Here is a 21,079-nt window from a genome sequence, read left to right on the forward strand (position 1 = left end):
CCGGTTTGTGATTCGGTAAGAATTTTAATAACTTTATTTTTATTTACTTAAATTATTAAAATAATAATTTCTATTAACTCATTTTTTAAAATAAGTAATATTAACAATTTTATAATTTATAATTTTTAAGTACGCATCTATTGAAAATATAAATGACTTTGAACTAGATTGAAACGAGAAAGAAACACAAATGAAAGAGCTATTTTTGGATGGATTGAGAATAAATTTGAATGAGTATATTGCTTAAAAGAAACACGTAGAACTTGTTGTACTTGTGCAAATTGATTTTAAAAAATTAAGTCTATGTGGATTATGCAGACCAAATACAAGTAGCACATCATTGGCTCATGCAAGGTACACATTATGTAAGATGAGCCTAAAAACTAAAATACTTAGTTCGCCTCGTAATTTTTTTTGCAAGCCAACCCATATGACTCGCTCCACATATTATATATATATATATATATATATATATATATATATATATGTGTGTGTTATTAATAAATATGTGTAATTAATAATACTATACTTACTCATCAACTAATAATTCAAATACATGTATTAGTTTCATGTTAAACGTTACTATTATTTTTTGACATATCAATTATGTTAATACTTCAAAATCTATCAATTATTTGTTATCATATGAATCTCTTGTAAATATATATTAAAAAATGTCAATTTTATGTTTACCGTAGATTTTTATTTTCTGATATGTTTCCTTTTTCTTTCATCTCTAAGTATGCATCTATAAGAGGCTTAGGATTGAGATTTGGGTTGAATTAAAGTAGCCTATCTAATTTCGTTGGCAACATGCACCAAAAACCAACAAAGACGAATCCCTATATCAAAGTTTGTTGACTCTAAAGACGCGCTTTATTGGCTAATCTTGAATTACCAACCCTTATAGCTCATAACTGCACATTTAAGTTAGGTACTAGTAGTCATAATTATTTGCACATTCACTAAGGAATCGATAAATAATTTGTTCATTCATCACTTTATGTCATGAATGATGTACCCCTTTCCTCTACATGGATCACAATTTTTTTTCTTTTAACTTGTTTGTCTCTTTCAAGTATATATATAAGTAAATATATATATATATATATATATATATATATATATATATATATATATATATATATATATATTATCAAAACACCCTTAATTACTTTGAATTTAAAAAAAAAACTATATATTTAAGTGTACGAAAGGATGATGGTTGAATAAGGATCACATAAAAAATAATATAAGTTTAACTCTCATCATCCTCAGAAATAAAAAAAATTATATCAATATGTATGAAATTTGTATTTTACGTGTTCTTTATGTAGGCTTACTCACTCTTATATTGTATTAAATATTTATTGGATAATTTTTTATAAAAAATATAATATTATTAAGGGTTAAATATGTTTTTCTCCTTAAAGTTTAAGTGAGATTTGGAATTAGTCTCTCTTCAAAACTTTTGACCAAATTAGTCCTTCATTTTTAGGAATGCATGAATTTAGTCTTTTTATCAAATTTTGTTAAGTTTATCTAACGTTTCAAGTGCATATCATGATAGTATTTGAATTGTTTACACTGATTGGCACATTTTCGCTTTAATGTTAACTCGAATATTATCATAAAACGTGTTTGAAATGTCAAATAAACTTAACAAAATTTAGTTAAAATGACTAAATTCATGTATCTTTAAAAATGAAGGACTAAATTGATCAAATTTTTTGGAAAAAGACTAATTCCAAATTTCACTTAATCTTGAGGGACCAAAAACATATTTAACCCTATTATTAAAGATTTAATATTAAAATGTCTCAATTTTTTTTTTGATATCATATTTAGACATAGCTTTTCATGAATATTAAAAGTAAAGTAGCAAATAACAAATTATACATATTATTACAATTATAACATTTATTATATTATATATTTTTTCAAATATTGAGATAGAAATTATGTTAGAGTGAATTTAGTTTATATATAACAAGTTAAATTGAGGTAGAATGAAAATAATTATAAGTAAGTTTATTTTTAAAGATAGATTTCAAAGGACGAATTTGAGTGAATTTGAAAGGAACGAGAAGTAAGCATAAAATTATTTAAATTAAGAAAAATATGATAAAAAATGAATGATTCGAAAGGAAAGTTTATGAGATTGTGAACTTTAATCGTTAAAATTATAATATTATAATATTATCGTTGTATCTTTAGTAATAAAAGTAATGAAAGTAACGTAAAATGAAAGTTAATAAATGTAAATTATATTAGAATGAAATGTGATTTATTATTTTAAATAAAAAAATTCAAAATGGTAAGGTTATATTGAAATAAAATGGGATTGATATATTGAATATTTTTGTGTAATTTATTTTGTTGTTATCATTTTATTTACTAAATTATATGATGAACGTTTTCTTTGTATAAATCATATTTCTATTTTACTTTTATTGTATTTTAAAAATTATAATACAGTATTTGTGAATGTAACGAGTTATTATAGTAATTAAGAGGACATTTTTGAGATTTTGTATGTAAGTGATTAGATTAAAAAATAATTTTAGTAATGAAAGTGAAGTGGTGGTGGAGTGAAATTATTCAAAGACAAGGAGGAAGGTGTAAGACTTCTTTCATCTCTCTCTTTTATTTTTTTATACATTTTTAAAATTTTGGACTTAATTATAATTTTCTTATCTGATAGTTAAATGAAGATAAATTATAATCGATACAAATTCTATTAAAGTAAATTTGTTTTGGTTCTAATTTTTCTATATTCATTTAAATTTTTTATTCTAATTTTCATCTTTTATCATAGCAAAACATCATATACGTATTTTTATTCAAACAAATTTTAGTTTGGAATAAGCACGATTCTGCTATCATATTTCTTAAATTTCTACTTTCTTTTAGTTTATTTTGTAAGTGGTTGATCTTTCCGTTGGTTCTTTCAATTGAAAAAATTGATTATTTTAACTATGTTATTTTATTGGAGTTTTAACTTATTTAATAGTGTATCACTTAACATCTAGGATATTGGTGTTATTTGACTCTTTAGTAACTATTTTTTTTTTATCAATAAAAAAACTGTTAATGGAAGATATCTTAAATGACAATGGTATTATAATTTTCTTTTTTTTTACTTTCGTCTTTTACTTCTTAAAATGGTGTAGTTTGGGTCATTGATTAATGTACCACTATCTTTTAAAAAAAAATTAATAAACAACACCAAATCACGTCAGAAATTAAAAGATGAGAGTAAACAAAAATTAAGAATCAAAATATAATTTTCCTATCTTAAACTATAATGAATTTAATGATTTGCATATGGTTCGTAATTGTTGTTGAATCATTGGATTAGATATTGAAAAATGATTTTGATTGATTTTAGTTTAAACATCAACGATAAATAGGTAGGAAAGTCAAAACGAACTATGATAACTAAAGTGAGTAAATTTGGGTTAAGTATGTTTTTAATCTCTAAACTTTGATCCAAAATTGAAATTTGTCTTTGTCTGAAACATCGATATATTTTGGTCTCTAAACTTTAGAAATAAATGAATATAATTCTTTTAACCCAATTATGTTAACTTTTTTCTACATGTCGAACGTTTTTCATGTTAGTATTAAAGTTGTTTATACTGTTTGACACATTCCTGGTTCAATATCTACTAAGAAATGTGTTCAACACCTAAAAAGAAAATTAACGTAATTGAGTTAAAATGACTATGTTAATTCATTTTTAAAGTTTAGGGATCAAAATGTATTGAAATTTCGAACAGGGACGAATTCCAATTTTGAATCAAAGTTCATGAACTAAAAACATACTTAACTTTCTCTCTGTAAATATAATTATAATTATAATATATTATATAATATGTAATTAAGTAATCTGAAGGGTGAGAGGAATGACGCTTGCAATGAGCAAGAGATACATGACATGTACGTAAAAATTTCTTAATCCTTACGTCATTTCGTGTTACAATAATAACATATTTTTATTTGAAATATATATTTATTATTTATAAGTTTGTATCCATATTAGATTCGGATAATGAACATTCTGATAAAATCCTATGGTAGGGTAGTTAATGAATCAACGTTCCATAAACTTTGGTCTAAACAAAACATTCCATAAACTTTAGATAAAAAGTCCAGAAGTGGCTAAATGCATTTGTTTTTATGTTTTTTTTTTCTTAATGCAATTTGAATGTTGAATTGAATGTCAATAATGTTGTGCTGAGTCAACGCGTCAAAACCTATTGAAGTATTCATAATTTTATTGCCTCACCATTGGGTTCGGTTGGTGACAACTTGACATAAATATGCTTATTTATGATAAAATATGATTAACAATCAGTAAGTATGAAGAATTGACCATTAAACTAGATTCCAAAATTTTTAATGGTTCTTTTAATGTTGTCGTCTGTTGAACATTAAAAATACACTATGTTAATACTTTAAATATTTTTTTAATATATTTTAAAACATTAAAATTAGTGATAATCAGTATATTATTGAGGCACAATAGTAAATAACAGGAAATCCAAATTTATTAAATTAGTTCAATTTTCGTGTTAAAAGAAATAGTTCAATTTTTTAAAATAGCAAAAGTCAGTCACTAAACGTGGCTCTTAAGTACTCTCTTCCTTTTCTTTAATTTTTGATCTCTTAAGATTTTTGTACATGATATAATTTATTTTTAAGTGTACTTTTGATTTAATTAATGTTGAGAAAAAAAATTAGTTGTAAAAATAGTAAAAAATATAATAATACATATAAACATACAAAGAAGTGTCATGTTTGAGAAAAAGAATATTTGATCCAGCTTAAAAGTATATTTTGAACCCAAAAATGAGAATCATTGATTTAAAAAAAAAACACACACACAAAAAGTTGATAATAGAAGTATATTTATTTATTTTTAATAATAAAATACTTAAATATTTTTAAAAACTTTAAAAGAGTACATTTAACTGCCATTAAAAGTGTTTTCGAAAAAAAGTTGAGATGTCCCTATAAGATTATCTTCTTACATTTACAATATTACGAGTTTATCATGTCATTTTGATAGAATGAGTATTTGCAAAAATATTTGGATGTTCAATTCAATTATTTGTCAGACATAATAAATATAGTAAAAAAGTGAGCGAACAATTTTACCTTATAAATATTGTGTAATTTTATACATGTTTCATGGATTTTTGTCTAAATGGGCTTATACCAGATAAACTAAACTAATATAAAATTATTTGAACAGTTAAATTTTGATAATTTTCTTTATAATTTAAAATAATATTCTTTAAATAATTTTAAAATATAAATAAAAAAAAGTAACTATTTAAGAGATGACGTCGTAAATATTATAAAAGAAAATTATTCTAATAACGTTCGTAACTAAGAGTGAGATGATGTCGATAATTAAAATTAACATCATCTCTCGATCGTATCCCATACGAAAAGAAAAGACAAATGAATTTAATTTTGTATATTTAGTGAAGTTTGGTACTTATCTTTTTTCTTAAAAAGTAACATATATTTTAGTGTTTTGCGTACACTCTATTATAACATTTATCGTATAAGTACAGTAAGCATGGAAAGGTCTAAAATATACTCTCTCTTTTTCACCATAAATTATTAGAAATTGGAGAGTTATCAGAAGTCAACATTCTCATGCACACACATGTATTTTTAGTTATTTATTGTTTGTTGTTTATTGCGTTCAAACTCTTAATTGAGAGTTGTTTTGGAGAGAAGAGAAGGAAAAATGGAACAAAATCTGCCTAAGGAAGCAAAATACAATGAAGAATACGTTTCAACAATTTTGCGAAAGAAACAATCAATGATAATGTGAATGAATGTTCAGAAACAGATAAACATGATGCAACTTGCACATAAAAGGAAACAAAAGATGATGCACTAACTTCAACCAACCTTTTGGATCATAGATCTTCAAGACAAACCCTTATTTCAAAAAGTACAACCTAATCATTTTACATCCTAACGAGTTTGAGACAAACCCAAACCCTAAGAGGAAATATCTGAAAATTGGAAAAAACCAATCATTTTTTCCATTTCAGTTTAATGCTAACAAATTACTCAATGCTGCTATTTCGTACTTTGGTGCTCACAATCACAATATATTTAGTATCTCCTACAATTATCAACTATTTTTTTTAAATGTTTTTTAAGTCTCCTTCTCCAACCCTTGAAAGAACTATTCCTTCTCCAACCCTACAATTATCACCCACTAAAGTTCTATGAACAAGTTCGATTTTTTCATACTCAAAAATGGTCTCTATTTTATGAAGGTGTTCAAACATGTCTACAATGATGATAGAATAATCATGTGCAGTGATGAAGGAAGTATGTGATTGAAAGAAACCTCTGTTATAGGATCAATATCTATAAAACAAAGTGGAGCAAATCACATAATGTTTCTTAAAACACCATAAAATTCACTGTATGAACACAATTTGAAGTATCAAACATCAATGCGTTGATCAGTCACCACGTTAATGGGGAGAGGCAGAGCATCATGGTTGTTCACAAATTGGACAAATGGAATACCGACAAACAAATTAAAGAAATATTATTAAAGCGAGATTTCAGATGTTTTTTTTTTTAGTTAATGAAACTGTAACAGCGTTGAGTTAAGGATAATATATGATTAAGAATAATAGCACCGTCGAGTTAACGGCAATAATTGATGATAGTTAGCAGATGTCAGAATATGAGGAGGGAGAGTGCCATTTTTTCAATTCCACGTCATAATTAGTGAGGCACGAGTGTCTGAAAGAGGCAAATATTGTGCAGACCAGCTATAAGAGTTCACAAATTTTCAGGTTTCTATTTTCATAAAAATTTTAATCCCCAATAAGGTAATTTTCCCTCTTATAAATAATATTCAATGAAAATTTTCTCGGACTATGAGATCATCTTCCTCACTTCCGGATCAGCGAAAAAATAAACAATTTTTTTTTTTACAGTTTGAGTATTGCGATCCCGGATTTCTTCCCAGTGTCGGATTTCGGAAAACCCTACAGGGCCAATCAAAAACCCTAGATTCGTCTTCATTTTTGGAAGAAATTTTCAGTGTAACATGAACGTATTTCAGTTGATTTTTCAGGAGGCGCGAGTTTCATTTGGCTCTGTTCTTTGTGTTATTTCGGGATCTTGAATACCCACAAAGGGAAATCAACTTTGTTTTATTGCTATTGTTATTGTTTGTTTGTTTTTTTTCCCATTGTTGAGTTGGAAGTGAGAGTGGGATTGGTGAGAGTGCATTGGGAATTGGTGGCGTTGGGTTCTGTTGCGTTGATGAATGCGTGATCTGGGTGGAGAGAAAGAGAAGGGCGAGGAATGAGAGGGGCATAAATGTCTGCTCCATTGGGTATTGGAATTCGTTCTGGAAGTTATGGGTCTTTGGATAAACAGGTACAGAACGGCTCTGGACGAAAGGCTCCGAAGATGCTCAAGGAGAAGGAGAAGGAGAGGTTGTTCCTTTGGATCTGCAAGTTCGCCGGTCGCAAGAAGGTCGGAATGCTCTTCCTCTGTCTCATCTCTGCTGCAGTTTTCATCTGGGTTTTGTATGTTGGAAAAGGTTCTCTCACTCTCTCCTTTTTCCTTTCATTTCTTTATTTATTTATGGTTGCTGTGTTAAATTGTAATTATGTGATTGCATTAAGTGTTTATTACAATTTAAGCACCTAGTTGTTGGGTCTAGTGGAAGGTAATAGTTTCCCCAATGCAACAAAGTTTAGTTCTACTACGTGCTGAGAAAGATGTCCGCATTTAGTATCTGATATTGTCTTGAACAGAATTGCCTGGGCGGATACCTTGTGGGGACGGGGATTTCAATTCTATCATTCATGTTGTGCGTGGTGATATGCCATTGTTATCCAGTTCTTTTGTTTGGCTCAACTGGGTTTACTAGAATGTGTCGTGAGTTGTGATTTCATATGTTGTTTGAATTTGACCTTATTTAGAACATAGTATGATGCTGGTCGTGTGGCTTGCTTTCAGGTGAAGATTCTCAGGAAGGAAACACAGTGCCAAACATTGGTGATAATGAAAGCATCTCTGCAAGTGATTCTAAATCTGAGATCTCTAGGAAAAATGCAATGGACTTAACTACAAAATTGAGCTCTCCACCCCCTGGCTATTTTTTGGGCTACAATCTTCCTCCAGGGCATCCTTGTAATAGCTTTACACTTCCTCCCCCGCCTGCTGATAAAAAGCGTACTGGGCCACGTCGTAAGTTCCAGTAATTTTTCTGCCTAAAATATTTTTTACACTATTTGACACTTAATTTAATAGTTCTTCCCAGCATCCCTGTATAGATTATTTAGTTGTTCGAAATTTTTGTGATTATGGTATTTCTCCTGAATATCCGGGCTTGTTTATGTTTTAGCATGCCCGGTGTGTTACCTTCCTGTGGAAGAAGCCATTGGACTGATGCCAGCATTGCCTTCACCTTCACCGGTCCTTAGGAATTTAACATACGTCTATGAGGAAAATTTAAGTAGAGATGGAGAATTTGGAGGTTCAGAATTTGGTGGATATCCTACTCTGAAGCAGAGAAATGATTCTTTTGATATACGGGAGTCAATGAGTGTGCACTGTGGGTATGTTTTACTTTTCCCTTATAAGTTTCATCTGTGCCTACCAAGGAATGTTCTTTTGTGGTTATAGTATTCTGTGGTAGTAATAAAACATTATTGTTCCTTTTCACTGACATGAATCCATTTTCCATCTTCAATGATGAATGTCTATACCAATCAGATTTTTAAGAGGAATAAAACCTGGCCGCAAAACAGGATTTGACATTGATGAAGCCGACCTTTTTGAAATGGAGCAGTGTAAAGGAGTGGTTGTTGCATCAGCCATATTTGGTCTGTATTACATGATTTCTGAATTTATTTACTTGTTTATAAGCTTGTAATTGATTGTAACACACAAATTTATTGTTCAGGAAACTTTGACGAGATAAATGAGCCAAAAAATGTGAGTGACTATTCTAGGAAGACTGTGTGCTTCCTTATGTTCGTAGATGAAGAAACAGAAAAATATCTGAGCAGTTCTGGCAAGCTGGGAAGCAGCAAGAAGATTGGTTCATGGAGAATTATTGTTGCTCGGAATCTTCCTTACGCAGATGCAAGACGGACAGGAAAGGTCAGAATTACATTTGAATGGTACCATCATGACTGAAATAGAAATTAGCACATGGGTTGTTGGTCATTCTTGTTACTGAAATATTTTTTAATAGCTGTATGGTTCAGTATGATCTGGTCATTATGCTGTGGGAAAGTAATATTGTTTGGATGTGGTTTCAACTCTGGTTGATCTACCTTCTGAGGTTTAATACTGCCATACTTATTTGCATACACACAAATGAGAGGGTAAAATGCTTAGATCAATAGACCTCCTAGTATAGGCTAGATCCTGTGTATGAATCGAATAAAATCAAAATTTTGCGTAGGCATTTATGTTTCTCATTCCTAAAGTAATACTTTTGTTACCCTGTAAATTTTATTACTTTTTCCACAGATTCCAAAGCTTCTGTTGCATAGAATGGTTCCAAATGCTCGCTATTCTATATGGCTTGATGGGAAGCTTGAGCTTGTTGTGGATCCATATCAAATTCTTGAAAGGTATATTCTGGGGAATCGATAATTTATATAATATACCACTATGCCTATTCATTTTATATGTGAAAGTGATAAGTATTCTCATTTCAGTCCTATGATTAGTTTTATAAATAATTTAGCATGTAGGTTTCTGTTCTGTTTAATTCTGTTTTAGATGTGTATCCCTCCTATTTTAATGCTCATAACATGTTTTCATACTAGACCACTGTGGGACTAGGTGATATGAGTTTGATCAGTATGCATAGGTTTTGCTGTGGTCACAATTGCTCTGTAAGTCCATTTTTGGACATTCTCCACGATCCAATATGGTTTGTCCTCCAAGATGTAAGGTGCAACTCACGTATATCTCCTTATTATGTGCTTGTTGCTCCATAAATACCTTTTTTGAATTTTATAGCTTAGCATGAAAATCCTAGAAGTTCAAGTAGGGAATTTCTTTTCTTCCCATGTTGACATCTTAATCTATCTAGACAGAAAGTCCCTTCAGATTGTTCATAGATGATGTCGTCAGTGTAGTTATGAGTTTTCAAAGAAAACAAATGAATAACTGTAGAGCTTTCTGCCTTGAAATGGTTGCCAATACTCAAGCTGTGGATTTTATACTATTGTATGTTGCTAACCAATAATATAATATAATAGTTTTCAGAGCATAGCAGTGGAAACTGAGGCTAACTTAATCATCAACTAGATTAAACTCTATTCTAGTCGCACTTTCAGTTAATCTGTTTGGGTAACTTTTAATACCCTTACAACACAAGCCCTACATAGTATGTTCATTGAACTTGGGACTCAACATTTCAGCATCATTGGCCCATACACACCTGATGCACCAATCCAATGTGTCCTTTCTTTTTATTGGGAAAGTAGTTCGAAACCAAAAAATGGAGAATACAAAGTCCTTTAAGAATAGCCTAAAGAGAAAAAAAGAAAAAGAAACAGAAGCTACACATGAGCCATTTTCCTTCTTCACGAACTCATGTAGTCTGCTGCACAACATACCTGCTAATAGATCCATGATTGCTCAGTGCAAAAGTTGTTTGTTTTGGGGAAACAGAGGTATGGTAACGTATACTAAATCCCATGATTACTGGCTAGAAAATCAATACATGTTTTCTGTAGATAAGATTGGATCAGAAGTCTTGATCTCTACCTCGGCATTGTATAAATTTGGACAATTATTGTCATGTGGCATAGGTATTTCTTCAAATTGATATTTCTGACATTAGTGCTCATAAGATAGCTGGTATGGAAAACATCCTTGAAATTGAATTTGTCTCTGAAGTATACGAGGAAGGGGATATCTACTCTGGATTCAACTTAGAGTAAATTGTGTTGTGAACATAATGTACTAAAATGCCATGGTGGATATACACCATTCTTTGAGATCTTCAAAAAGAAGTTCAGTTTAGAGGAGCCTTGTACATCAATATTTATCTCTTCTAGGACATTTTTTTATTGGCTTGTAACACTAATATTTCTCGTATGTAAGTATTGGAATCTTGTCAAATGCGAATTTCAGCTTACAGGACTTCTCATTCACAGATCAATAATTGAAATGTTAACAGCTTCTGTGATTTATTTTTATTTTGTTGATTTTACTGCACATTATTGTTGGTTTTGCAATTGGTTTTGTTTGATCATTTTCTTACCTCAGCTTCATGCTCAAGTTTAGATTCCATTGAGTTGCTAACCGAGGTGTTATAATATGTTTCTGGATGAACAAAATACTGATATATACTGTATTTATTTTATGAAAATCAAGCTTGAGCTTTTACTGGATTTATATGTACGTTAACGTGGAGTGTTGTTGACCAAAATGCAATTAATTTGGGGTCATATTTCATGCTTATGTTCTTTTTCTGACTTTTTACAACCTATATTTAGCTTTTCCTTTTCCATCATACGTGTTTTGACACCTAAACTACCCTTCACCCTTGTTTAGGTTTTTGTGGAGAAATAATGCTACTTTTGCGATATCAAAGCATTATAGACGTTTTGATGTATTCGTTGAGGCCGAGGCAAATAAAGCTGCTGGAAAGTATGAAAATGCCTCCATTGACTTTCAGATAGAGTTTTACAAGAGAGAGGGATTGACCCCGTATACAGAGGCCAAGCTTCCTCTTATAAGTGGTAGGTTAAACGGCCTTACTATATTTATCTGGAATGAGATGCACTTCATTTTTTTCTTGTAAACTTTTCTCAAACTCCAAACATCATGTCTGAGTTGCAGATGTTCCTGAAGGATGTGTGATAGTACGAGAACATGTTCCTATAAGCAACCTCTTTACTTGTCTTTGGTTCAATGAAGTTGACCGATTCACTTCAAGGGACCAGCTTAGTTTCTCAACAGTCAGGGACAAAATTTTGTCGAGGGTAGATTTTCATTTTCACATGTTTTTGGATTGTGAACGACGCAACTTTGTAGTTCAGGTAATTTCTATTGCATTGATTTCCAGAAGGTACATACTGATTCTGATCTGATCTGATCAGACGAACATTTAGTAATGCAATAAAGATGAACACATGCATGTGCACCATTCTGAACAGTGAAAACATTTAGTGAATGCAATAAATACGTGCACATGCATGTGCTCAACCTTTAGAAAGCAAATTCATCAAATGATAACATCTTCCACATTGATGATTACTCTTTTATATTTTCACACATAAACTCCTTTCATTTCTGTTTCATTGTTTTTCTTTGTTTCTCTTAATGTTTTCACATCTAGATAGGAAAAAAGTACTTGACTCATTTATTACATTACCTGGGGTGGATCTGATCTATTCCATCATTAATTTCTGTAATAGTAACATTTGTTTTAGTTCACAAAATTTAGTTGTGTTATGAAAGTGTGCTGCAACCACCCTTTTACAGAAATACCACAGAGATCTATTACTGCGCCTGGCTCCACCAGATAGCTTTGGTCACAGTTCACCTCCTCCACCATCTCCTCTTACTCCGTCGCATGTGCTTGAAACATCACCTGAAAAGGTGGCAAACTCACCCATTAAAAGAGGCACTGGAAAGCGTGGAAAAGATCGAAAAGCTGGTCAGAGGCGCCACCGGAAAGTTGCAGCCGGAAGTAGAGAGATGGAACCGAGTTAACAGTTTTGTTTGGGTGATTAGATGATCATTATTATTATTTTATTTTTAAATTCCACTTTGAAAATGTCATTGGTTGCAGTAGTGGAGGAAAAAATGTGCCAGATGAGTGTTGTATTGTTTCCACATAGATGCTCTCATTCTTTTTACTATCCGCAATTGTCCATTTTTGTTAATTTTTTACTGTATATATAGTAAAATTTTCAATAATTATACTGTGGGTTGCCACTGAATTCCTCATGTGGTAACATCCTTTGCTATTCTGCCATCACAGGAAAATGTGCTTCCTCTCTGTCATGCTAGAAAAAAATATCCAAGACACTCTTTGGATTACATATATTTTTAATGAAAAAGAAAGAAAAAAAAAAACAAACTTGGAGACTAAATCAATTCTCTTAACCTAATATATGGATGACCTTATTTATCTCTATATATAATAATCACAAGAATCATAAGAGGTGCAAGTAGGAGTATTTTCTCACCAAACTAAAGCAAACTTATTACATAGTAACTTCAACTATCAACATATCTACTATCTTATTTGAAAATACACACACACACACACATATATATATATATATATATATATATATATTCTAAAAGTAATTATTCTCAAACATCTAATGTCTTCTTTGAATATATATATAAAAAAAATCTGAAATTGATTTTTCTTTGAAAATAAAATCCACGGCTTTATCCTATTTGTTCCTCAATTTCTAGAGTACCAATATATTATTATTGAAAAAAATATGTGAAGAGAATAAAGAATTTATTTCACAAACAAATTCCATCCTTTGAAATTTTATATATCACTTTCATAATCTTGTCTTGAAAGGCAGTGCTCATATTCCCGCGCTTTAAGTAAGTATCATTAAATTTAGTATTATTTTACATTATTCACATATTTTCATTAAACTTCTTTAATTCCTCGTCTTTTATCTTTTATTTCCATGTTAAATACGAATACATACACATGATAGATTAAAAATATGTGAAAATTGTTTAGATGTATTAAAAAGGTTCATTAAAAAATTTTCATTTTCTTATAATTTTTTGAGTTTTAAATTTTAAATTTAAACTGTTACCATACTTTTACGGCATTAAAAAAATCTTTTTTTTTACTATTTTTTTTTTTAGTTTTGAATTTTAAATTCGAACTTTGTTATCATACTTTTACAAATTTTACACGATTTAGCGATTTTAAATTCTAACTTTATTATTATATATTTCAAATTTCAAATGATCAGATCTAATCATAGATTATATTTATTAAATAAATTTAGATTAATAAAAGTATAATTAAATTTAATACAAATATTTTATTTTGTGAATTAAAATAATAATATTTTCATTATAAAAATATATTTAAGTTGTTTATATGCAATGCACTAGTTTTTTAAAAATAAAAATATATTTATTATCAGAAATTTAGTTTTTAAAAATATGATTAAAATATAATATAATTATTCTATTTTATGAAACTAAATAATAATGTTTTATTATTTATTTATATTATATTATTTATATATTTATTATTGTAACACTCATTTAATTAATAACGTAATTAATGAAGCGTCACACTGGAATAGAAACGTAGAGCAGTCTTGGAGTTTAAACCCACTCCTTACACTCAAGGCAACCGCGGTGCCACAGGAAAACCAAATACAAGTCTAACAAAAGAGAATAGAGTAGCAAAGCGTAAAACAATACATGGGTCGTAGCCCTAACGAAAACCATGGAGAAAATGAAATCCAGCCCAGATGGCTAAGCAGCGGAATCGCCATTTCCTTGCTGACCACGAGAACCTCGCCCATCTGCTCCCATCAATCAAATTGATGATCATCGCAAGAAAGAAGAGCCACATACAAGACAACCATACAACAAACAGGGTAAGCTAGAGCCAACAACATTTTCATCATACAGTCAAATATACTTTCACCATCCAAAATTCATACGACACCAAAGCATATTATGACTTTTCAATCAATACACTACGACTCGACTCATCCGGATACATATAACTTGGTCGGATTCAGCGGATGCCCGCACTTATGGTGGATACCTCTGCTCACCCCCGAGCTATATGTTACAAGTGTTACGATGGATCAATTTTCCCTCACCACAAGGTTAGCCCTTAATGAATTTCAAGCCTCCTGCTACTCTCACCACAGGAGTTAGTCCGCTCTAGGTGAGTCTAACTGACTCCTCAGAGTGTCAAAATGCAACCTTACCTTGAATCCTTACCTAGTTATACATATGGGGCACCACCATGGACACCCACTAACAGGGGCCATGGAATTACGTCCCGACCACTGAAGCGCGACCCTAAAAGTCTCACCTAGAGACTCCAAGGAATTACGCACTAACACGGACCAACATATATAACAGCCAAGAATTTCCACATACCTTGCACATGAAATAGCATACCAACATCCATAACCAAATCCTCGTTTCTCATACATTGAATCAATACCAACTCGCTATTCCCAATCACGAGTAATGTGTTTCTCCTCATGCCAAAACCACGCCACTGGTCTACCAACCATCAAGATCCATTGTAGCTCATGCCAAATTCGTGACCACACGCACATACATATGTATCCAACTTCTCATGTACAACTCATATAAAAAAAATCATGCCAAGCTCACAATTCCCCACATATAATCCCTTCCCAAACATGCATACTCATTCTCAATAAGCCATCATACAATAACCCATATAGCACAATTTAAACATCTAAGCATAAAGGAAACAACATCTCGGGACGTATCCTCGCCCAGCTCCTTGCTCAGGCTAGAGGGTCTCGCTCAAGCGAGAATGACTCTCGCTCAGGCGAGCTCCCCTTCGCCTAGGCGAGAGCTCGACGAAGAGAACAGTAGCCCCTGCGCGATCTCGCTTAGGCGAGACCCTCTCCGCCTAAGCGAGACGCTCACTCGCTCAAAAAGAACAGCGGGTCGCCTAGGCGACCATTCGTGGAAAATTAGCTTAGGCGAGCCCCTGCTAACCTCGTCTAGGCGAGACCAAGTCGCCTGGGCGAGTTTATCATTGTCCGCCACTGTTCTCACCTGCAGCAGACTCGTAAGCGTACCCCAAACAACATTCCTACCATATCACACACCCATAACAGTAGGCAAACTCAAACAATCACAACCAACATCGAATAACAGACTCGTACCAAACAAGCAGGAGGGTTCTAGCTTCCCTTACCTGGAAAGGGATTAAGAGAACTTTGGCAGCCAAGCGTGAGGACACAACAACTCAAGGAACGAACGGAGGAGCTGAAAGGATAGACAAATAGAAGCACGAGATGGGTTACTTGGAAACCCTAACTGAAAAAAAAAATGAAAAGGAACGATGGAGACGAGTATGGGCTAACAACAATACTTACATGGAGTAGGAAACAACTTCGAGCTAGCTTAAAGATGGTAGGAACCTAACCCTAACAGAGCTTTCTGTGAGAGGGGAAAAGTGATGACGGTTGAATCTGTGAGAATGAGAGAGTGAAAGCGTCAGGGCAACTGCGGACCAGCTTTATCCTTTGGGCTAGCTGTTTGGCCCATCAGATTTTTGGGATAGCCCTTTTTTATTAAGGGTTAGAAAAGAATAGGGCCTTACAATTATCAGTTGTTATTTATTATGATTTATTATTATTGTTTATCATTTATTATGATTTAATATTTTTTTATATTATTGTTTATTGTTTATTATCTTTTATCATGATTTATTATCAATTCAATTGGATTTCAAAAGTGTAGTCAAAGATTTATTTACTTCAACTAAATTGCACCAAAATTAAGTGTAAAAGAATCTAAAATGATAAAGAGGATTTGAAGAAAATAAAACCATTGAAATAACATATATTATAAGAAAATTCTTAAATAATGACTAATTATAGTGATAAAAAGAAAATTAGTCATGGTTAACTTAAATATCAACTTATAAACTAAAAATTATTGGTAGGTAAAATAGTTTTTAAATTGGTCATAATAGTGAATTTATCTCTATATTGATCACTAACATTAACTACAGATTTCTGACCTTTTAAGAGCTCTTTGACTTTCTCCTTCTCATTCTCATTTTTCTTCTCCAACATTTCCTTCAATTCCAAGGAAAAGATGAAAACTGTGAAATCTAAATATGAAATTACGGATTTATAATCAAACAAAAATATAGATATTTATGGAAGAGAACAGAGAAGAGACAATAGTTTGTAAGAGAGAAAAGAAACTACTTTTTTAAAATTTGAATCCTAACGTTTGAATTTTGAATGTGTATGTTCGGGTGGATATTTTAATGTTGAGATGCAATATGGGTCTTCCTTTAATGCGCCGAGTGTAACATTTTGGATAGTCCATGTTCTCTTCCTTCAATGTGTCACGTGGAGCATTTTGAAGCAGCCACACCTTTGTATTTTCTTACCTCTTATAGTGATTTTTTTTTTTTGCTTTTTGTTTTTATTTTTTTAACCATGTATTTTTAGTTGTGTTCCTTGAATGAGTATAATTTATTGATTCACAAGAACAATGATAAAAATCAAACATTTTTAAAATCAAAGATTTGACAAACGATCTTCATGCTCATGCTTTAGATACTTGATTTTGGCCTTCAAGAGTTCTTTGATCTTCTCCTTTTCCTTCTCGAACATTTCCTGCAATTTCAAAGGGAAAAATGAAAAATATGAAATTAGGGATTTAGGATCACACAAAAACATAGAAATGAAAAAAAAAGGTTAAATATGTTTTTGGTCCCTTAACTTTCAATGAAAGTTGAAACTAGTTGCTATTCAAAATTTTGGACTAACTTAGTTCCTCATCTTTAGAGATGTGAGGATTTAATCCTTTTAATCAAATTTTATTAAGTTTATTTGACGTTTTAAATGCATTCGCAACTAATATCGAAGCGAAAATGTGTCAAGCGCTATAAAGAACTCAAATGCTACCACGAAACACATTTGAAAAATCAAATAAACTTAAAAAAGTCTAGTTAGAAATACTAAATTCATGTATTTCTAAAGTTGGGGGACTAACTTATGCCAAAGTTTCGAAAAGAGACTAATTACAATTTTCACTGAGAGTAAGGGACAAAAAACACATCTAACAAAAACAAAAACAAAAAGACAAGAGGAAAGTAGGAAAGAAAGTATAAGAGAGACACATTTCTAAAATGGTGAATCTACACCATCAAAGTGGGAAAAGACAAAAAGAAGAAAGAAATCATTCTCCTTCAATACGAAAGTAAGCATTTTACAGGGTCGAGAAGATAAACATTTGAAGTCTCATAGAAGAGAAGAGGGAGAAGTCAAGAGTTTGTGAGAGATACCCTAATTTAAGTTTGAATTTGAATACATCTCTTCTTGTGGGTATTTGAATTCAAAGATGCAGTTTGGGTCTTCCTTCAACATGTTGGGTGTGGCTATGTGGATAAACCACATTCTCTTCGGGTCTTCCTTCAACATGTTGGGTAACATCTCATTTAATAGCTTTTAAACTACTAAATAAAGCATTATATAGTGATAACCCAAAGCAGATAGCATGGAAAATTAAGTATAATCTTATACAGTCATCCATAACTGAGTAATGACAATACTATATGTACAAGACCTCTAGAAGGAAGGAAAGGTAAATTCTAACCACTTACTACAAAACACACCTATCTACAGGACCTCTGGATACTACTGCTCATTCCTACTATCAACACCAGCAAAAACTCTCCACCTGCAGCCTCCTCTGCTCACACATTTAAGTGATCATTGCAAAGAATAAAACAAAGGGTAGACAAACATAAAACACGTAGCGTAAGCTAATAATGATTTAAAGAAGGTTACATTAGAGTAAGAGCATAATAACAATCAATTATCACAAATTCACACAGGAACATTCCAATACTCACACGTCATTCAACTCTAGACTCAATTATCCGGATATATACAATTAACATCAGACCTCTTGGTGCCTTGCACCGATGTATGATTCCCAAACTCTGCAGAGTTTGGCCTCAAGGGGTTATCACCCAATCATCACACTAGGTAAGTCTCATTCGCGCCAAAGACTTGATCGAGTCCAATGGCTAAGACCTCCTGCTACTCCTCACGACATAACTCATTATACTTTATATGAGCCTTAATGGTTATTGGATCATCAGGATACCAACCAAAATTGAGTCCTTATGTCTTTACATACCCTACCTCATCCACACTTAGAATTTCTCCATGAAATTCCTCCATAATTCACATACAACAGGTCCATATTCACCCAATCTCACTCAAAGCATACCAAGACAGTCAAAATAATTCATTTCACATCAGTTAATGCAATGAAACACATCAAAATAGCAAACACATGAAATCTGGCAGCCAGCGCTCAGCCTCAGATTCCAACGCTCAGCCTCAGCATTAAAATTTTGTTCCAGACTTGCAGGGGTCCCAGCGTTGGGGCACCGCTCGACTGGCGCTCAGCCTCATTCTTCTCGCATTTTTCAGCGCCAGGCATCGCTGGGCTGGCGCTCAGCGCTGATCCTCTCGCATTTTTCAAGGCTCGACCTTGAATTCTGAGGCTCAGCCTCACACCAGAAAACAACACATATTCTGGTTTTTTGTTGGCAGATGTTTCACTTGATTTCATGACCCAAATTGGCACATCCATGGCAATTTTGTCTAATTTTCAAAATGGTTTTTAAGCAAAGTGAGATGATACCAATTAGAGCCATGATTCAAGTGTTCATTTTCCAATTCAACCTCAATTCACACAATGCAATCACAATTTCACTTATACCAAACATCAAACAATTCACATTCCATCATACTTCAAACAATCAATTCTAATTACACACAATTACATTCATTGTATCCTCTAATTAAATTCAATTATCAGCTTCCCTTACCTAATTAACTCGCACAATCTATTACAAAAACCTAAAACCCCTTTTCCATTGTCGATGCTCACAAATCAACCTAAAATTATCAGAAACATGATCAGAGAACATCATTAGAGCCACTAATCGACAAAGAATTTTTTACAAGATACGCAAACCTCACATGCGATACAGATTACAACACATGCAAGGTTTTCAAGAAAAGATCGAGAAAAGAGCAGAATTATAACTTACTCAATTCAAGGTTCTGATCGGACAAACTTGGAGATCTCACCCGCAGTGATCACTCTGACGGTCTCTAATTTCAAAAAGGATGAGAGAATGGTAAGATATTTTAGAGAGAAGTCAGAGAGAATTTAGAGGACGGAGTTTTAGAGAGATAGTATTTTCTAAATAATGAAATCCTTTTATGAAATTTTTATTTATATATAAGCGGTTTATTATTAAAATAATAATAATAATAATAATAATAATAATAGGATCTCATTATTTTAAATAGAGACACTCTTTTAATGTGATTTTCTAGGTTCTCACATTCTCCCAAACATTAAAAAATTTTGACCTCGAAAATTGACTTACCAGAGAACAGATGTGGATAAGATTGTCTAATATCCTCTTCTAATTCCCAGGTAGAGTCACCTGTTCTCCTATTCCACACAACCTTGACTAAACTGATGGTTCTCCCCTTAAGTTGTTTCCTCTGGTGATCCTCTATTGCAACAGGTTGCACATCCACGGTGAGATCTTTTCTGATTGGCAAATCTTCCATTTCCAACACATGTGATGCATCAGGCACGTACTTTCTCAATTGAGAACATGGAATACAGAATGAAGATTAGCTAGTTGAGGGGGTAAGGCTATGTGGATAAAGCACATTCTCTTCCTCCAACCTGCCAAGTGGAGTATTTTGAAGCAGCCACACTTGTGTATTTTTTACCCCATTTAGTTTTTTCTTTCTTTTAACCTATTTTTTCAAACCATGTATTGCTATGTGTGTTCCTTCAATGTATATAATTTTTTTATTCACAACAACAATTGATAAAAGTCAAACCTTTTCAAATCAAATCTTTTAAAAATGATCTTCGTCTCCTATTATATAGTCTTGCTTTAGGCCTTCAAGAACTCTACGGTCTTCTCGTTTTCCTTCTCAGACATTTTCTTCAATTCCAAGGGAAAGATGAAAATTGTGAAATGCAAATACGAAATTAGGATTTAGAATCACACAAAAATAGAGAAATCAATAAAAATGAAAGGAGTAAAGAAAAGTAGGAAACAAAGCATAAGAGAGAAAATTTTCCAAAATAGTGAATCTGCACCATCATAATGAAAAAAAAAGAGAAAGAAGAAAGAAAATGTTCTTTTTTAACACAAAAGATAGCATTTTGCCATGTCTATGAGTGAGGAGATAAATATTTGAAGTCTAATAGAAAAGAACAAAAAGATGACAATAGATTG

General features: G+C 31.9%; 1 protein-coding gene across 1 annotated transcript; it reads left to right on the top strand.

Moving 5' to 3' along the window:
- Positions 1-6,712: 6,712 nt before the first annotated feature.
- Positions 6,713-13,001, top strand: LOC114178127. The gene is made up of 10 exons (XM_028063854.1): positions 6,713-6,881; positions 6,990-7,603; positions 8,026-8,256; positions 8,414-8,627; positions 8,785-8,894; positions 8,975-9,174; positions 9,550-9,653; positions 11,593-11,780; positions 11,881-12,080; positions 12,526-13,001. The coding sequence occupies exons 2-10, from the start codon at positions 7,378-7,380 to the stop codon at positions 12,754-12,756; spliced, it is 1,704 nt and encodes a 567-aa protein (XP_027919655.1). The 5' UTR covers positions 6,713-6,881; positions 6,990-7,377; the 3' UTR covers positions 12,757-13,001.
- The last annotated feature ends 8,078 nt before the right edge of the window (positions 13,002-21,079 follow it).

This window comes from Vigna unguiculata, chromosome 3 (genome assembly GCF_004118075.2).
Source record: "Vigna unguiculata cultivar IT97K-499-35 chromosome 3, ASM411807v1, whole genome shotgun sequence".
NCBI classification, from domain to species: domain Eukaryota; kingdom Viridiplantae; phylum Streptophyta; class Magnoliopsida; order Fabales; family Fabaceae; genus Vigna; species Vigna unguiculata.

What these genes read in the sequence shown, in the direction of transcription:
- LOC114178127 (XM_028063854.1), top strand. Translation starts at nt 7,378, where the DNA reads ATGTCTGCTCCATTGGGTATTGGAATTCGTTCTGGAAGTTATGGGTCT. An exon ending in TGTTGCATCAGCCATATTTG is followed by an intron (nt 8,895 to 8,974) that starts GTCTGTATTACA and finishes TTTATTGTTCAG; the next exon opens with GAAACTTTGACGAGATAAAT. An exon ending in CCATATCAAATTCTTGAAAG is followed by an intron (nt 9,654 to 11,592) that starts GTATATTCTGGG and finishes ACCCTTGTTTAG; the next exon opens with GTTTTTGTGGAGAAATAATG.